Consider the following 17,509-nt stretch of genomic DNA (forward strand, 5'->3'; position numbering starts at 1 on the left):
GTGCACATATTTGGGTGTTTGAAATGGAAGTAATATCCGAGTTAACATTTGTGTGAGGGAGTAGGGCTTTCATAAAGCAACTACGGTAGTCATGGTGGCGATGGTGGCAGTATAGATGGTTGTGATCGCAGTGGTGGTGATCATGGTGTTGATGACTATGGCAGGAGTGGTGGTGATGGTATTGGTGGTGGTGGTTGGAGCGGTGCTGAATTGTGGTGGAGACGTGAGTAGTAGTGGTGGTGGCAGTAGTGACAATAATAGTAGTAGTAGCCACGGTGACATTGAAAGTAGTGGTGGTGATCATGGCGCGTCTCGGTCTGGGTGACGTCTCTCCCCGTTCTCGTCGGTGAAGGGGAGGGACGGAGCAAGGGGCGATCGTGGCGACGCGGGTCCCTCCGGGCCCATGGGCCCCCCAGGACAGACGGGCCTACCTGGCCCCCCAGGCCAGGTGAGAAACAGCAACGACAACTCGCGTGTGTTGGAGTGCATGCAGCGTTGGGCAAAAATACGCTTAATTTGCAAATTAATGCAGCTTCAGTTAAAAATTAACTCCGTCTCATGTAAGATATATTTTAAAAAAATAATAACGCAACTCACAAACGTAATTAAGTTACATTTCACCTATACATGATTGCCGTCAACTTCGGTCAGAAAGTGTTTGTGAATAGACGTCCTGAGTGTCGCGTTTCGCTCGGCAGGTGATCACCGTGAAGGGAGAGGGCGGCACGGCTGTCCCAGGACCTCAAGGACCTGCAGGCGTCCCAGTGCGTGCCTTCTCGATTACTTAAACATTGCATGCAAAATAATGTTTGCTTTCTTTTTTAATCTACGAGACCCTTTTTTTGCCAGTATTAATATGATAAAACGAATCTCGCCCCTTCTGGAAATAATGCACGTGTTAAGATGTTCAAACACCAAATAGATTAAAAATATTAAACTATTTTATTTTACCAGGCAAGGCCCACAGAGCTATGTAGCTCTTTTCAGAAGCGGCTTGGCCACAAATCGTAGCTCAACGAAGTGGCTTATCACGTGGAAATGTATAGCAGCCGCATAGTCTAAAACACATGTTTCTACTACAAGCCATCAAGTCTGAATGAACCACACATACTTGTGGCAAAACATGCAAACAAATATGCTTTGATAATTGTCAAATTATAATGTGTACATTGTCCTTCAAGCTGATTGGCCTACACCAGAGACGGTCTCCATTATCACTTTGTCTCACCCGGTGCTAGACCAGAGAATGCCTAAAGGCAAAAAGGATCCGGCAGGTAAAGCTGCTTAATCAGGGCTATTCGTGCTTTGGCGTTGGCATCATCCTCGTGCTGTGCACCTTTTGAGCATCTTAACGCCCCTATGATAGCCAGAGGAGGTAAAGCCTCTGCTTCTTTATTTTGTTATAATGTTACCGTGGATGTCACCTTGGCACACACCTCGTGGCAGTGTCCCCGGTGAAGTGGCGTCATCACGTGTGGGTGATTGTGTCTCACAGGGCATCCCCGGAGTGCCGGGGCCGATGGGTTCACAGGTACGAGTTGGACTCGAACGCTGACCTCGTTCACCCGTCCTCACCCCTACACTCGGACGCACAGCGACACTCGGACAGGACACCGCTGGGCTTGCTTAGGGACAAGACTTCAGACTCGATCGACACCGATTTTTTAACCACAGCTTAGCCACGATGTTGATGATGGCGTGGTGACGTGAACAGACAGTTCCGCAGTGTCTCGGCTGTGAGGTTGGAGGCAGTGGTGGTGGTGATGCTGGCCCATTAGGGGTCCTAAGCACCATTAGGGGTCTACGAGAAATCTGTAAAAAAGAGCTTCATAGCTCATCGGATTTCCTCCAGTATAAATAAAGATTCTGATTCTGAAGCAGACACCACTTTGCTCCGGTCCCCTTTAAATTGTTTTAATCCTCGCGAGGTGACAAGAGATATAGATGTAGTGAGATAAGAGAAATATAGACAAGCATATAGACGCAGTGAGATAAAAGAGGAGAGATAACAGACAAGATGGAGACGAGAGGAATTGGATTGTTTTGTTATCTTAATTAGCTACTTGTATTTATACGGATTGAATTTGAGAGGATATTTGATGCGTAACATTTTTTGTTTAATTAATCCAGGGCCCCTTGAGCGCTTGGGGCCTTGTGCCGTCTCTGGCTAGAGGACACCAAATATCTTTTGCCGGCGTTTAATTCCGTTTGTGCCCAACGTGGGTTGGTTGACGTTGGACGCTGCCTTGTTGTTCCAGGGAGACAAGGGGGACACTGGGCAGAGAGGAGACAAGGTGAGCCTTTATTTTGTCTGCACAGTCTAATGTGGCAGTAGGCAACGATGATTAGCCCTAACAATGTTATCCTTCCGATGCCTAAATAAAAAAAACACAATCTCAGCTGTTTTGAACTGTTGGACATAATCACAAGACCGTAGGCAAAATGCACCGTGAGACCGGTGATGTCATCTTTCCACGCACAGCATGCTGGGGATTCCCACTGTTTTGCTGCTGTAAGTATAGGGTGATCTATTTCAAGATACCTCACCTAAATATTGCAGAGAAATTAAAGTGAGAGTAATATTTAATCCCAAAGCTTCTACATCACTTTCGCAATATTCAATCACCTGTTGACTTGAAAATAAGAGTGCCATTGGAAATCAATGGGGTATCTACAAATGGATCAATCTGTATTATTTTATGATTTTCAGGTATATTTTGTTTAACCAGGTGAGTACTGAAGAGAGCAGGATGAGTCGCATTTGCAAGAGATACCCGGGTCACCAAATTAACAAAAGCGAAACAAATAAGATTAAACACAGCATTGGAGCCAATTTAAATCAGACTAAATACAACTGTGTCATCACACGAGAAATCTAAAATATTGCACAAACGTAAATCGCTGTTAATGAATTCCCTGGAGTGTAAGTCGCCTGGGGTAGATTATTTATACACTAATCAAAGTCCAACTACAACATGAAGTTACTTAAACATTAAATTGATATAGGGTGAAAATTATACTAATGTGTAAACAGACAAGGATGAGTGTCAAAAAGGTGGGCTTGTGTTAGTTGTCAATGGGGATGTCTGGGTGACGCGGGGATGGGGGTGGGGGCAGTGGAGGGTGTGCGTGGGGGGTGCGGTGGGGATGGGCGATGACTCTGCGTGTCCGACAGGGCGAGGTTGGAGCCCACGGGACTGCAGGGTCACCAGCCGAGTCCCCGGTGAGGGTTCCTCCGCACCACTACGATCCCCGTGCTCTGACGCACGACCTCTGCACACTCACTACGCGCATTGTCCGTGCGCGTAGTGAGTGTGCACCATGCACTCACTGTACACTCACTATATGTGTAGGACATACTCGTGCACCATACACTCACTCTGTACACTCATATACCATACACTCTGTATATTCACTCTACATATAGTCCATACGCACACGCTAATATGTTCACTCTCCACACTCACTCGCACGGAATATACTCATTATAAAAACTCACACTGTACACGTGGCCTGCGCTCACACTCACTGTGCATTCCTAGCGTAACACTCCACTGTGTACACTCACTCGTACTCACTCCGTATGCATTATTCCCTCTGCGCAATGTTGGTCCGCACCAACTGCCATCTGACTCGTAGCAGAAACTGGCGCCCTGACCGCAACGTTTTCCCTCCTTCCCAGGACCTGGAGAAATACTTCGAATCGTACGGAATCACGGTGAGCCGAGCCCGTCGCTCCAGCGCCGTATCGGCGGTAGCGGTCGTGCCGTTGCATTGCGATCGTTGAGTTTGCGATCGCGCGGGTCCCGCATGTCTCACCGGGGCGGCCGTTCCAACGTCTTACAGTGCCGGGGCAGGCAGGGTTACCACCCCGAGATACGAGAGAACTGAGATACACTCATGGGGGAATGGAATATCTCTCAATGCCAGAAGTGTTGTATTATCATTAAAAAAAATTATGCAACTGACAAACAATTTCAATTGTAATGCCCCTAGAAGGCAATTACTCCAAAAAGAGAGATCTTAGGGAAAACCAGGACAGCTGTTGACCATGGTACTGGGCGGTTTCGATACCGGCATCGAGGTCGTATATGGAGCGACCGTGAATGATGTTGCTATTGCGCCGTAGGTCATGTGATAAACTTAGATCCTGCCCGACGACCCTCGTACCTGCAGCCTGGGCGAGCTGTCTGTCTAGGTCAGGGTCATTTGAACGTCGAGGTCACGCAAGATGAGGTTGACGGGGTGGGGGGGGGGCTCGTGGGGGGGGGGTGGTGGTGGGGGGACCTCGTCCGGGTGGGGGTGGCAATCTCGTCCAGAGTCATCTCGGCATAAACATTCAGCTTGTGTTCATTGTGCTCACGACGCTGCCCGTCCCCCCCACAGATGATCGCAGTCAAGGAGCTGACGGAGCGGGGGACCGGAACGGGGATCGTCAAGCCTGGCGAGCCGGGGCCGTCCGGGGAGAAAGGGGACCGAGGTGCTCGAGGGGAGCCCGGGGAGAGGGGCCTGGCGGGCAGAGAGGTGCGTGCACAGCACGGGGGGAGGGGGTAACCGTATTATTGGGCCTTACCCTGGAAGATACAAATTATTGTTTCGTTTTAATTGTATTTCTATTTTTTTAGTTATCTGTTTACTTTTCCTATACTTTTCACTCATATCGTGTTTTTGTACTGTTTGTTGTAACGTTCTGACCTGCCCCAATTGGACATCTGTCAAAAAGAGCTTCATAGCTCATCGGATTCATCCAGTATGAATAAATATTGTGATTCAGTGGTGGTGGTGAATTTGCCTTTTCACGATGAGAGCACCTTGCTTCGCTAATGCAACATGTGTTGATAACAGAGTAACATCCCACCTAATCCTGCTTTCTTTTGTGTTGTGTTTCATGTGAGTGACTGGGGCAAGGATTACTCACAGCTGTATCGTAAAATACACTTTTTCAAAAAATGTATTGGAGAAATGAAGGCAAAACTGCAGATGTGGAAAAGATTGACCATTACATATTTGCTGACGACAAAGTCAGTGGAATGCGCAATGGGAACTAACTTTAGCAAGTGATCAAGGAACTTATTGAAAGAAAGCTGAAAGATAAATATGAGAAAACTCGAGCAGTTCTGTGATATCCTCTTCTGTGGGCTGTTCTGTAAACTGCTCCGCGAGAGATCCGCATGGATGCTTCTTCTCCTGACGTGATACTGGTAGCACATACTGAGATAAAATTCGCTAAATAAATATATATGTTTTCAAATGTGTAAGTGTACGTGGATGAGCTTGTGTATGAAGAGAGGGAGGCGGTAGTGTAGTGGTTAGCGCACTGTGCTACAGACCCAGCGACCCGAGTTTGATTCTCCCCCATGACCTATCACAGTGGTGAATATTTGAACCAGTCCTGCCCTCCACACCCCCCCCCCACTCCACCAGAGGTTGACTCAAACTTAGATCAGTGCCTGGTGAGGTGTGTTAAAACGTCAGCAGGTGACCAGGAATATTGTTAGCCACCCACCCCCTCGTGTGCCGTGCCAGCCTTTACAGGTGCTCGCTAACAGCACTTGCCCCAACAGTCCATTAAAGGGTCTACGGGGGAATCTTTGTCTCTGTACGAAGGAAACACGCAGGGTGATGTCTCCGTAACTCCGTGCGTGCGTGTGTGTGTGCCAGGGACCTGCGGGACTGTCCGGCGAACGGGGTCTGAAAGGCGACCGTGGGCCGTCGGGGCCTCCAGGGCCCCCCGGACCCCCAGGCATAGTGCAAGCTGATCAGGGCCCCCCTGGCCCGCCTGGGCAGGACGGAGACCCCGGCCCCCCAGGAGGATCGGGCGCCCCAGGAAAGGCTGGAGAGCCAGGGGTCAAGGGTCGTTTGGGAGAGAGGGTGAGCGAGCTGTGGTCACGCCCAGATTGACACAAAACGGAGTGAAAATCCACGCGTGTAGTGAGATAGCGCTCACTCAGTCTGTAGGTTGAACGCATTGCTCTGCTATCATCTACCATGTCAACTCACTACCCCACAATGAAAACACCTGCTATGCCCTGGTGGTCACCCATCCCAAGCATTAGCCAGGCTCAGCCCCGGAGGGTCCTGCTACAATGGGATATTTGACCAATTATATTAATGAGCGTTTGGCTTCATGCGGGTGGATAATCGAGTACCCAGAGAAAACCGACGCACGTAAGGGGATAACTCTCAAAGGTCCACACAGTTAGATTCAAGAATCCACTGCTGTGTCGATATCCGCTGGCTGCCTCTCAGTCCAATCCTACAACACGTGGTATTCCCAGGCAGCCTCCCACCCAAGTGCTAGCCAGCGACGACCCTGCTTATCTTCTGAGATCCAACCAAATTGGTTGCATTTATGATGCATTTGTCACAGGAGTGGTCACAAGTCACCTCATCTCCACCATAGGAATGTGGAATCTCCATCACTGCCTCGGGGCTTTTAAAAACTATTAACTATGGGGGTTTTTTTACCACTGAGCCATATAGCTCTTGTTCAGAAGCAACCTGGCCACAAATGATAGCTCAGCCAAGTGGATTATCACGTGGAAATTTATAGCAGACAAATAGTCTAAATGCATGCTTCTAAATATGGAGGGAAAATACAGATGACCCGGAGAAAAATCCACACGACCACAGGGAGAGAGGGATGCAAACTCCAAGTATACAGGCATCAGGGTAGGGAATGAACCCACGACCTCCTGTATACCAGGCGAGGTAGTTAACATCTCGCCACCATGAACATATTACACTGCTCGACGCTCGTTGGGGCACGATACCCCTGTGCCTAGTTGTGACTGCGGGTTTGTCCCGGGACCACTCCTGCTGCACGTGAGTACGGAATAGATTTTGGTTCCTCTTTGTTTCGTGATCATGTCTTGAATGTGTTCTCATTGTGCGCTGCCAGGGCGATCGAGGGGAGAAGGGCGAAGTTGGCGATTCCGTGAGTCGTCTCCACCTCCTGACACCACACCTGCACCTGTCGGCTTTCCTCGTGATTCTCCTCCATCTGCGTGTGATTGACTGTTGTTGATGAACGTGCTGAATTTACTGTTATTTGCGCTTGTTGCACCACGCGGCAGCAGCAGCAGCAGCGTCACTAAATCAATAATTTGTAAGGTGTGTTTGTGTACGTTGGGCTTCGGGTGCTGTCGTTTTGTAGGGGCTGTGCCGCGTTGGCCATGCGTACATTGTATGGCTTGCCCAGCATTTAGATTATCTATATAACTACACATTGCATTGGATTTTTATCGCAACTTCAAAACCTTCAGTTGTATTCACATCGTGTTGGTCTGTGCTCGCTGAGTTCAGCAGCTGTGTCCCCCCTCCACTGATGAAGCCGTCATGTGACCCGATGTGCCCCTCCCACCCACCACATCCCACCTCCACCCTGTCCCCCTGCAGGGACTCAGTGGCACACCTGGAATTCCGGGACTTCCAGGGCCTCCTGGACCCCCCGGATCGCCGGTAAGAAATGTTAACATTAAACACGCAGTGGAGCGGCGGTGCAGTGGTTACCGTTCGTGCGCTGTGAACCCAACAACGCGAGTTTGATTCCCCCGCCATGGCTATCATCAGTGGTGAATCGTATCTGAACCGGATATGGTGCCCCCACCCCTTCACCAGCCTGCGGTGGCCAGCGTGGTGAAGTGTGGTCGAACATGGGGGGAGAGGCCTTTCGTCAGTTGATATTCAAAGGCGGTGTGAATTTTTCAAAGTTGTTATTACGAGCAATATTATTATTCAAAGCACAAGATAATGGAGAGGCGATGGTGCATCGATTCATCGATTTAACGTTGATTCCCATGCTGGCAATGCACATACCGATGCATGCGCGCTAGAATGCATTACTCACAATGTATGCAAATTATATGCCACGGCTAATTGAGTGAATGACACGGTATGAACGAGTTAGGAAAAAATGACAGAGATAGAAACTCGATTATTATTATTGAATAAATATCGGCACTGTTGGTTTCATTGGGAGGAAGTTTTTACATGAAATATAATGGTGACCTTTTGACCTTTGCAGGGAACATCAGGGAATGGCTTCACAGAGGAGACAACCGGGAGAGGACCCCAAGGCCCCCAGGGCCCCAAAGTTAGTGCCTGATTCCTGTAAAAAAAAACCTCTTAAAATTCAAAATATAATTAAAAAAACACTGTTAAACAACACAAAAGTCAAATGTATTTTCTGTTGCATGCCCTAAAACTATGAAATTCATTTTAACCAGAGTTGGTTGTTTTCATGGACTAGAGACGGGAATTCTTTGACCGTCACATCCAGACTCCTGTAACCAGCACTGGATGGAGAATGGTAACGATTTATTTGGATAACTTGGGCCACCCGTACGAAGGGCGTGGCTTAAACGTACCTGCCGACATGGCTCCACTGCCTGCAGGGGGCGTGCTCCCGTCAAAACGCACCACGTGCGCCACCGCACCCGGAGGCGCTTGAGTGACTCGAGTGTTTGTGCGCCGCAGGGAGAGCGAGGCCTGGCCGGCGACGCGGGGCTCAAAGGCGACAAGGTGGGGACGCTGGCGATAACGTGCAGAGAAACTCACGCGGCCCGTCTCGGTGTCACATGTCTAAGTTGTCGTTGATCCTCAGTTCTTGTCCTCTTCCCGCATGCCTCAACTCAGGAGGACCTCACTGCCCCCGTTTGCGCAACAGCTTCTGCTTACCCCGGCTACTGCTGAGACCACTCTCACCCTTGCCTCCACCGCATCCCGACTCGACTCGTGCAGCTCTCTCCTCTATGGCCTCATCCACATCCCTTGACTCCCCAAATCCCTCACCACTCCCCTCCACGCACTCCCCTACCTCTCATCTCACCTATACTTCCCACCACGCACTCTCCTACTTCTCCCCTCTCATCTCACTATACTCCCCTCCATGCACGCCCCTACCTCTCCCCTCTCATCTCACTCTACTCTCCTCCATGCACTCCCCTACCTCTCCCCTCTCATCTCACTCTACTCTCCTCCACGCACTCTCCTATCTCATACTTCTCCCCTCCACATGCTTTCTGTCAAAGTCCTTTGTCAACCTTTGCTCCATGGGAGGTCGCTCATTCTCCTCTGCTACTGCCATAGGGAATAACTCCCAATCACCAGTCGTCTGTGCTGCCAACTCCCTGTTCACTGTCAAAACTCCTTCCTTTTTCCACTGCTTATGACTGAACTCCTTTCTCTATTAAATGCCCACTCATGTCAGGTCGTGTCACGTGCCCCATGGAGACGAGTGATGTAAGGAGTGCTGCGTGCTGCGTGCGTGTTTGTGTCGCCGCAAATTCTCGTGTGTGTCCCTTGCGTAGGGCGAGGCGGGCGAGAGGGGCATGAGAGGAGATCGTGGGGAGCCCGGAGAGAAGGGCAAGGATGGCGAGCCCGTGAGTCACCCACAACGCCTGACACGCGGAAGCACTCGAAGCTGTCAGACCGCTCGACACTGGGATATTTAAAGTACGGAGTGGCGAGTTGACTCAGAGGTCAGTGCTCTGAGCTGGCGCCGCCGCTGGGATCCTGGGTTCGAACTCAGGAGCGGTGAGCCATGATTAGTGAGTTGATGTTCTCCGCCCAATCACCAATGACAGCAGAAACAAAAAAACATCACATTGAATTAGATTTTGCACTTAACTTTGGTAAATTCCAGCGATTGAAAATTAAATATTGACTTGACTGCGCGTACGAACAGATTTTGGTTTCAATTCTGGAACTCATCATCAGCATCATGTGTTGTCACTCCACTTCTCATCATCATCATCAAAAGGCATCGGTGTGTATGTGTTGCTGAACACGTCGCATGTTTATTTCTCAACTGATTTATCAAACGCACGCACTCACACATACACATACACACATGCACACACGCACGCACGTACGTACACATCCAGGGCATCCCTGGAGACCCCGGTGAGGACGGACGGGACGGCAAGTCGGTACGTAGAGCGGTGCTCGTGTCGCCGAGTCCACCGCGCTCGCACGCGCCAACATCACACGGGCGAGCGATTTATACAGGACTGGCGTGTAATTGTCGTTGTTATGGCAAACACCTGGCGTGCCTCGCCCTGATTACAAGTCAACCATGCGTCATCGTCCCCACCCCCCTGGGAACTCATCGGCGCAGTGTCATCTCGCATTGCCCAGGTCACACCTGGCGAAATAATTACTGAATTGTGGAGTGGCTCGCTCTGTGGTGTGGTCAACTGGAAACTGTGTATGTTGCATGTATCTGTGTATGTGTGTGTGTCGGGGGGTAGGGGAGGCGAGAGTGTAGTGGTTTGCGCACTGTGCTGCAAACCCAGCAAAACAAATTTGATTTCCGCTCGCAGCCCAGACCAATGACGAATATTTGCTTTGGTCCTGGGCCTCTTCTTGGTAGACTCTTGGTGGCACATGTAAACATCAGCACTGGTGAGACATAGACGGCCTGGCTATACAGGGAGTACGGATTGGTAGCTTAGTGGTCCGTGCACTGTGCTACAAACCTGGCAGAGACATAGATTACATTTTTTGAGACTAGGCTCCAAACATTTTTTGAGACTAGGCTCAAAAGAAAGCTGTCTTTGGTGTGGACCAATCAGTTTCAAAGACAATGCATATATTATTAGAGTAAGTTTTTTGTTTGCATTCTGACCACAAGTCTCAACACCTGTTTTGTTGCCAGAAAAAAGGGGAAAACCCATTCTCATAGATTAAATTCTTAGCCAAAAATAGCATTAGTAGCAAGTGGTTCCTAACCCTCTCCAAGACAGACTCATAATCCGTAACTGGTGCAGCATCAGCACCAAGAGACAAAGGCGGCCGGGTGGTGCTGGCCACTCCGCCCCCCTCATGTGTCGCGCTGATTTAATAGGTGTTCACTAGCAGCACTTTCCTGTGCTCGCCATCGATTTTAAACCCACATACAGATCATTATTATCAAAGCAAGAGTTGTGTGCACATTTGTATTCGTGTATGAAGCCATACAATCAACTCTGAAAGTCGGCATGCGGTAAAAGGATTTAAAATTCGGTAGGGTTGGCAAGCATCCTTTCCCCCAACAGTCTATATGGCTACACAGAGGATCTGTGTGTGTGTGTATGTGTGTGAAAGAGCGCACGTGTTTGTGTGAGTTGCGTCGTCAATGTCTTTGCCGATTGTCATCCGCCCAATGATGAGCGTGCTGCTGTGTAATGCCTCCAGGGAGCCACAGGTCCGCCGGGTCAGACCGGCCCCATTGTGAGTAGCTCGGACGCGGCCGTCTCGACCGCGACCGCATGGCCATCGTGTCGACCCGCAATGCTCCTCACCGGGCGGCCGTCGAGCCAATCACAGCCGAGTATTCTAGGTCACGTGGGATGTTTCCGAACCAATCGAATGCGCCTCACTCGTGCCTCTTCTCCTTTGTCCAACTGAGCCACGCCAGGGCCGTGCCGAGCCAACCCGGCGCTACTCAGCGGGCACGAGGTTGTTAGTCTGCTGCTGATGTCACGTGCAAATAACACGTTATTGCCCCTCCCCTACTACCCCTGGCCCTGGTTGGCCCCGATTCGGTTTTCTTGAGGCCAGCGCAGCATCATTTGATTCTGGCTCGGCTCGGATGTGCCAATGGAAAAGTGGTGCCCGGTGACTTCTCAGCAGCTTCAATTGCAGCAACGTCAAACGGCGTGGAGCTGCCACGTGACCGCAGATTCTCGTACGTGATCGGAGGGATGCATGCCCCCCAAAATCGCATGGTCCAAATGTGTGCGGAGGGAGCATGCCCGAAACGGGCGCTTCATTCGAGAGCGCTTGGACGACCAAATGCTGGACAGCGGGGGTCCTCGCATGCGGCCCGTGGCTGCTGCAACTGCCTGAGCTCGTGAAGGAGCGTTGTTTCTACTAACTTGTGGGGAAAAAACTTCCCGCGTCTATTTTATCGCCGCATGCACGCGTGGGGTCGTCCACCGCAGGGCTATCAAGGCTACCCGGGACCCGCGGGGCATCCGGTACGTACGTTTGCGTTGCTACTTGGCCAAGTGCGTTGAGGCCACTTGGACACCCCGAGCTGTTGGGTTGTCGGCAAATGGTGATACACTTATGGCGATACCACGATACAGTGATTCGGCAATTCGGCCATACCATGATTTGGCGATTCGGCGATACTGCAATATGGCGATATCAAGATCCGCGACAATCGCATCATCCCTTCTGCAAAATATCGTTGCGCTGTGATTATCATTCATTTTACTTTTTTTTAAACAAACGAAAAATATTTCCATAGTAACAAACAATCATTAAAGTTCTAAATTAACAGCTGTTACCGTTTATGTTCGTGCTTTGCAAAAGAGTCTGGTGTAATTGATGGCGCATTGGCAGTTTACATATTCTATGATTATAAGACTTACGATCAGTAAATGTATGTGTGCAGTTAACTGGAGTTAGAGTAATATAGGTCCTTACTGGAAAATCAGCAAAGCACAAAACGATACGACAATAATACAAATAGGTACTATCACAAACTTTACAGGAATCTGATGCCGGATCGTGAGAATTTATATTGCGGTGAGCCTACCCACCTGGGCCGCAAGCCTTCTCTAAGTCCTGAATCCTTTGAACGTTCTGCCTCCTCCGCTTTGTTTTAACCCTGAGTTTTCATTCTTGTGTACGACGACGCACGCCCACATGCTCGTTTCTAACCCAGGGCCTCTCGTCAAGAGAGGCTTTTGGTCTCAGTTGGCTCGCACCTGATTATAACTCCTGCATAGGATGAACAAAACAACTGCAATTGTCATTAACACTGCCTTTACAACAGAAAAAGATATATTCTGACGTTTCTGGCAATGGCCCTAATTCAGAGCAGCGAGAGGGCAGATAGGTAGACATTGTCGGTGGAGACTGCATTTTTGACCATGCGGTCTGCAAAAACTGAGACATTTTGAGTGTTGCTTGGACATGTGAGCACTTTCCATGCATAGCCATTCAGTGCTTGCTACTACTCTGTCTACCACAGGAAGCGTTTCTGTCATAAGGCAGTGCTAATGAACGGCTTTGTGAGTGCTTCGTTTGAGCTTATGCACCACTTCGAACACATCTACATCGCATATCCAGCAACATATTCCCAGCAATCATTGGCAGACTATAATGCCTCGTTTACAGACCAGACATCGAGTCACCTTGTGCCGCACAGGGGCAGCTGCTGCTGGGTGGTGCCATTTCAAATTTGTAGCGATGAAATGCGCGATGTGAAGCCCTCTAAGATGGCCTGGGCGGACAGGAGGGTACGGCATATCAAACACACTATGGTGTCGTTCTCGTGAACACACGCTGGGTTTCCATTAGTAAATGGGAGGGACAGCTCTGCTTATTGGAATCAGAATTTCATCTTATAAGTTTTCTTCACCATTTAAAAAAATAATCATTGTTTATTGTAACTGCTGTTTCTGGGCCATTACCACCAAGCAGTTTCGCTCCTCTGTGAGAGTTCCCAATGGATTCTTGGTCCGTGATGACTCCGATAGGAAGTTCGTGATCACAGGGACAAACAAAGATGTAGTGCAGCGCAATTTAATATACATAACCGAATCTGAAGGTATCATTAAGCCACTTTTCATTTACTTGTCATAAGTAGTTTAATCTAACAAAGTATATTTAATAATGCCCGTCCATGTTCATGAATCGGTCTTAGCGACACCACAGCCTGACTCCCAGAATTGTTCCACCAGCGTAGTCATCTGGTTTACACGACAAGCGTAATGTTCCCTCTCTTTGAATCTTATAGGGACCTTCAGGAGACCCCGGACCCCCAGGAACCAAGGTACGTTCGAGACCAGCATGGTGACAGCAGTCCGTTACAATGAATCCACGGTGAGCAAGGGCTTAGTGTAGAAATCTTCTTGGAGGTTCAACTGGGAAACGTGGTGTGCTGGCTACCCCCTCCCTCTGCCAGCCCCGCCCACTACTCAGGTAGCCCCACCCACTACCCAGGTAGCACCACCCACTGTCCAAGTAGCCCCACCCATTGTCCTGATAGCCCCGCCCACTGTCCTGGTAGCACCACCGACTGTTCCAGTAGCTCCACCTGCTGGTCTGGTCGCCCCGCCCACAGTTCTGGTAGCCCCGCCCGCATTGTGAGTACTATTTATTTTACTATTTACGATTTTTCTTGTCAGGTTAGGCTCACTGAGCTATATAGAATGCTCCTTTTCAGAAGCGACATGGCCACAAATGATAGCTCAACGAAGTGGCTTATCACGTGGAAATTTTATAGCAGTCAAATACTCGACCGCATGGCCACCGTTTCTAAATGTGGAGGGAAAACTGGAGGCCCCGGAGAAAAATCCAAGCAACCATGGGAAGAACATGCAAACTCCGCATATACAGGCATCAGGGTCGGGATAGAACTTACGACCACCAATTTTTCCAGGCGAGGTTAGTTAGCATCTTGCCACTGAGCGTGAGACCAGAATATTTTAAACCGGCAACAAGAGATGGCAGTGCAGCAAAATCTATTGTACTGTACTCATATGCTCCCATGTCTGCTGCCCACCATCACGAATCCACACTGACCAATGTGGTGAAGCATGGTCAGATAACTGCTACACACTGCACGACTTGTGGAGGCCCTCATTCGACAGTGGGTTGACAGGAGGGCCGTTTTAGTACATTTGTATAAATGTAACTTGTTTTTTTAATGAATATTTTTCACCGTTATCATTGTTGCGTGTGGTGGCAGGGACCGGCTGGTCTCCCCGGTGGGCCTGGCCCCACTGGCATCAAGGTGAGTCCTCGAGTCTCATCCAACACCGTCTAGCAGGAGTAGAGAATTCAGCCTGGACAAGGCAGCGGTCGGCAAAGGTCGCAAACGGGTTTTGATTCCTTACATGTACCCATACCCGGCCGCACCAGGGTCGCAAACGGGTACCCGTACCCGATACCCGGCCGGGTACGGGTAGCCGGGTATCGGGTAGGATACGGGTGTCGGGTACCCGATTGCGACCTCTGGCTGTCGGCAGTAACCGTCATCATCATCATCATACGACTATTATGGTTCATTTATTGATAGATTTGTGCTTGTCCCTTGTTCCGCTCTTAACCGGAGGATCAAGAGCAGCACAAGGTTACGCCACAAATCTACAGAAAAAAAGCCCCTTCCCAGAAAGTTTTTTTTGGTAGAGGGGGGAGGACGTTTGAACTCGTGTTGAGATTAGCCAAAAAATGTTTAATGGAGAGAACAGCTTAGTGGCTGCCGTCTCACTGCCATCTGCGAGACGCAAATTTGAAACGGTTGAGATGTGATGCAAGGTGCTTTGAGTTGCAAAGTAATTTCAGCATTTTGTACGTGTGAATCCTTATTTATTGAACAAGTCGATGGTTTAAGGCAAACCTCAATGGACAACCAACATCCCAGCGTGGATGACAATGAGTACGTCCGACGCCGTGGTATACCATGAGCATTTATCCATCATCAAACAATCTGGACACATTATTCCTCATTTCTTCAGCATTCACAATGCATTCATGAGTTATGTCAACTCTGAGTTTTAATTGTGCAACAACTGTTGTAGAAGATCACAAATGCGCCCATGACTGCTCCACACTTTGGAGGTAAAAAATGAATGGAATGCGGTAATTATCAGGTGCATCGTGCAATTCTTGTCTGTGTGACCTGCTTGCATGTTTGACTCTTCTTCTTTTTGTTGTCGTTCAGGGAGAGATGGGACCTCCAGGACAGTCTCAAGTGGTGCGTACATTGTCACGATTTGCTTAAATACATGGAGGATGAGTCGTCGTAGAGCCGGCAGAGGTGTTGAAGTGTGTGTCGAGGTCAGGGAGGTCGGAGTGGACGCTGAAGGGAGCGCTGTGGGGGTGGGATTGGTAGTGAGTTGTGTTCTCTTGTGTAACCGTTCGGGTCTGTGTGTGTTTGTTTGCGTTTCAATTACTGTTACGCTTGTTTTCGACAGCCTCACACGTGAGTCTCACGACTCTTTTTTCAGGACGGTACTGCCAAGTGTTTGGAGTAGGGGGTGGTGATTGCGACGTCGATTCCAATTGAGTAATTTGTGGGTAACTTTCTAAGTTAGACCATGACGCCGGCACACGATGACCACCTCTTGTGAACGACATCACGCGATCTTTAACGTCCACTGTGAAGCAGATGGCGCATAATACTTGAAGGTTAATACACCCGCAGTTTTAATCCATGCGGCCGATGGAGTCGAACCGTGAACCTCATGGCACCGTGTGTGTGTGTGGATGCTCGGATGTGGGCATGTAAGGCTTCATGTGCCTACGTCCTCACGCGTGGGTGTGCAAGTGTACACGTGAATGCGTGTGTGCTGGTTTGTGTGTAAGTGGGGAACGGTAGGGTAACGGTTAGCGCACTCTGCTACGAAGCCAGCGACCCGAGTTCAATGTGTGCTCACGGCCAATACCAGTGACGATTATCTGAACCGGTCCTAGGACTCTCCAAGTTCAACTCGGCCTCAAATGAGGACCTGGTATGGTGAGTAAGCATCACCACTAGGGAGGCAAAGGCGACCAGGGCGTGGTGCTGGCCACCCACCCCCTCATGTGTTGTGCCCGCCTTCATAGGTGCTCACCAACAGCACTTTCCCCAACAGTCTGTTAAGGCTATACGGGGTGATCTTTGACTTTTATAGTTCTTGTGTGTGTACATGTTTGCCTGTATGTTCACCTGTGTGCGTGGGCGGTCACACGTGGTGATGTAAGTGTTCTCACACACGTGTGTGTGTGTGCTCGTGTTCTTTCAGGGACCGCCCGGCCTTCAGGGACTTCCTGGCCCTCGGGGCCCCAACGGAGTCCCAGGATCACTTGTGAGGAGCCCCAACCCCCACAGACATCACAAACGGTCGACCCCAACCACATTCAGATATGTCAACAGGGCATGCCTCTAACCCTAACCCCAAAAATACATATTTTCACACCAGCCTAACCCCCGACTCTCACCTTAACACCTCGGCTTTCCCCAACCCTAATCCTGACATGAGAAACACCTCTACCAGCCTCCGGCCACGCCACTCTCTGCTAATGACGCCTTTCCCACTCTTGTCTGCAGATGTATTTATTATTTGAGTCCTTGAGTGTGTGATTGTTGGTTACTTTGCAAATTTATTTTGTCATCGTATTTTTTTCTCTAGGGCCTTCCAGGACCACCGGGTTTGCCAGGCCGAGAGGTGACATTACACTGCATCGTCATCTATTTTTATATTTATATGTACAGTGCCTTCACTAAAGACGCTTGACGTAACTTACAAAACGGTGACAGAAGGGAATGATTGAGATGGCAGGGGTGCAGCAAGGAATGAGGAATGAGTGACAGCGATAGACAGTACTTAGGGATCACGAAAGGGTAGGGGAGGGATAGGGATGAGTGGAGGGGCGAGAGGAGGGAAGAAAATGGGGAAAAGAGAAGCGGTTGAGGCTTTAAGAGAGGAACGGAAGGAGCTGCAGGAGGGGGACTACTTCATGTACGAGGTTTTGTACACCTTTAATCCGCTGCTTTAAGAGGATCACGTAGATTCGTGAAACTCCC

General features: G+C 49.6%; 1 protein-coding gene across 1 annotated transcript in view; it reads left to right on the plus strand.

Annotated features, from left to right (window-relative positions):
• Positions 1 to 17,509, plus strand: part of COL7A1 (collagen type VII alpha 1 chain) — a 124,733-nt gene that overhangs the window by 79,803 nt on the left and 27,421 nt on the right. The window contains exons 62-81 of the mRNA XM_078610387.1: positions 353 to 448; positions 699 to 764; positions 1,496 to 1,531; positions 2,259 to 2,294; positions 3,176 to 3,223; positions 3,683 to 3,718; positions 4,387 to 4,524; positions 5,662 to 5,871; positions 6,902 to 6,937; positions 7,399 to 7,461; positions 8,027 to 8,095; positions 8,479 to 8,523; positions 9,312 to 9,383; positions 9,888 to 9,932; positions 11,928 to 11,963; positions 13,736 to 13,771; positions 14,690 to 14,734; positions 15,665 to 15,697; positions 16,728 to 16,790; positions 17,115 to 17,150. Of these exons, the coding sequence (XP_078466513.1) occupies positions 353 to 448; positions 699 to 764; positions 1,496 to 1,531; positions 2,259 to 2,294; positions 3,176 to 3,223; positions 3,683 to 3,718; positions 4,387 to 4,524; positions 5,662 to 5,871; positions 6,902 to 6,937; positions 7,399 to 7,461; positions 8,027 to 8,095; positions 8,479 to 8,523; positions 9,312 to 9,383; positions 9,888 to 9,932; positions 11,928 to 11,963; positions 13,736 to 13,771; positions 14,690 to 14,734; positions 15,665 to 15,697; positions 16,728 to 16,790; positions 17,115 to 17,150 (1,245 nt within the window). The remainder of the gene's footprint in view (positions 1 to 352; positions 449 to 698; positions 765 to 1,495; positions 1,532 to 2,258; positions 2,295 to 3,175; positions 3,224 to 3,682; positions 3,719 to 4,386; positions 4,525 to 5,661; positions 5,872 to 6,901; positions 6,938 to 7,398; positions 7,462 to 8,026; positions 8,096 to 8,478; positions 8,524 to 9,311; positions 9,384 to 9,887; positions 9,933 to 11,927; positions 11,964 to 13,735; positions 13,772 to 14,689; positions 14,735 to 15,664; positions 15,698 to 16,727; positions 16,791 to 17,114; positions 17,151 to 17,509) is intronic.

The sequence above is a fragment of the Lampetra planeri genome, chromosome 34 (assembly GCF_965212315.1).
Source record: "Lampetra planeri chromosome 34, kcLamPlan1.2.h2, whole genome shotgun sequence".
Lineage (NCBI taxonomy): Eukaryota > Metazoa > Chordata > Hyperoartia > Petromyzontiformes > Petromyzontidae > Lampetra > Lampetra planeri.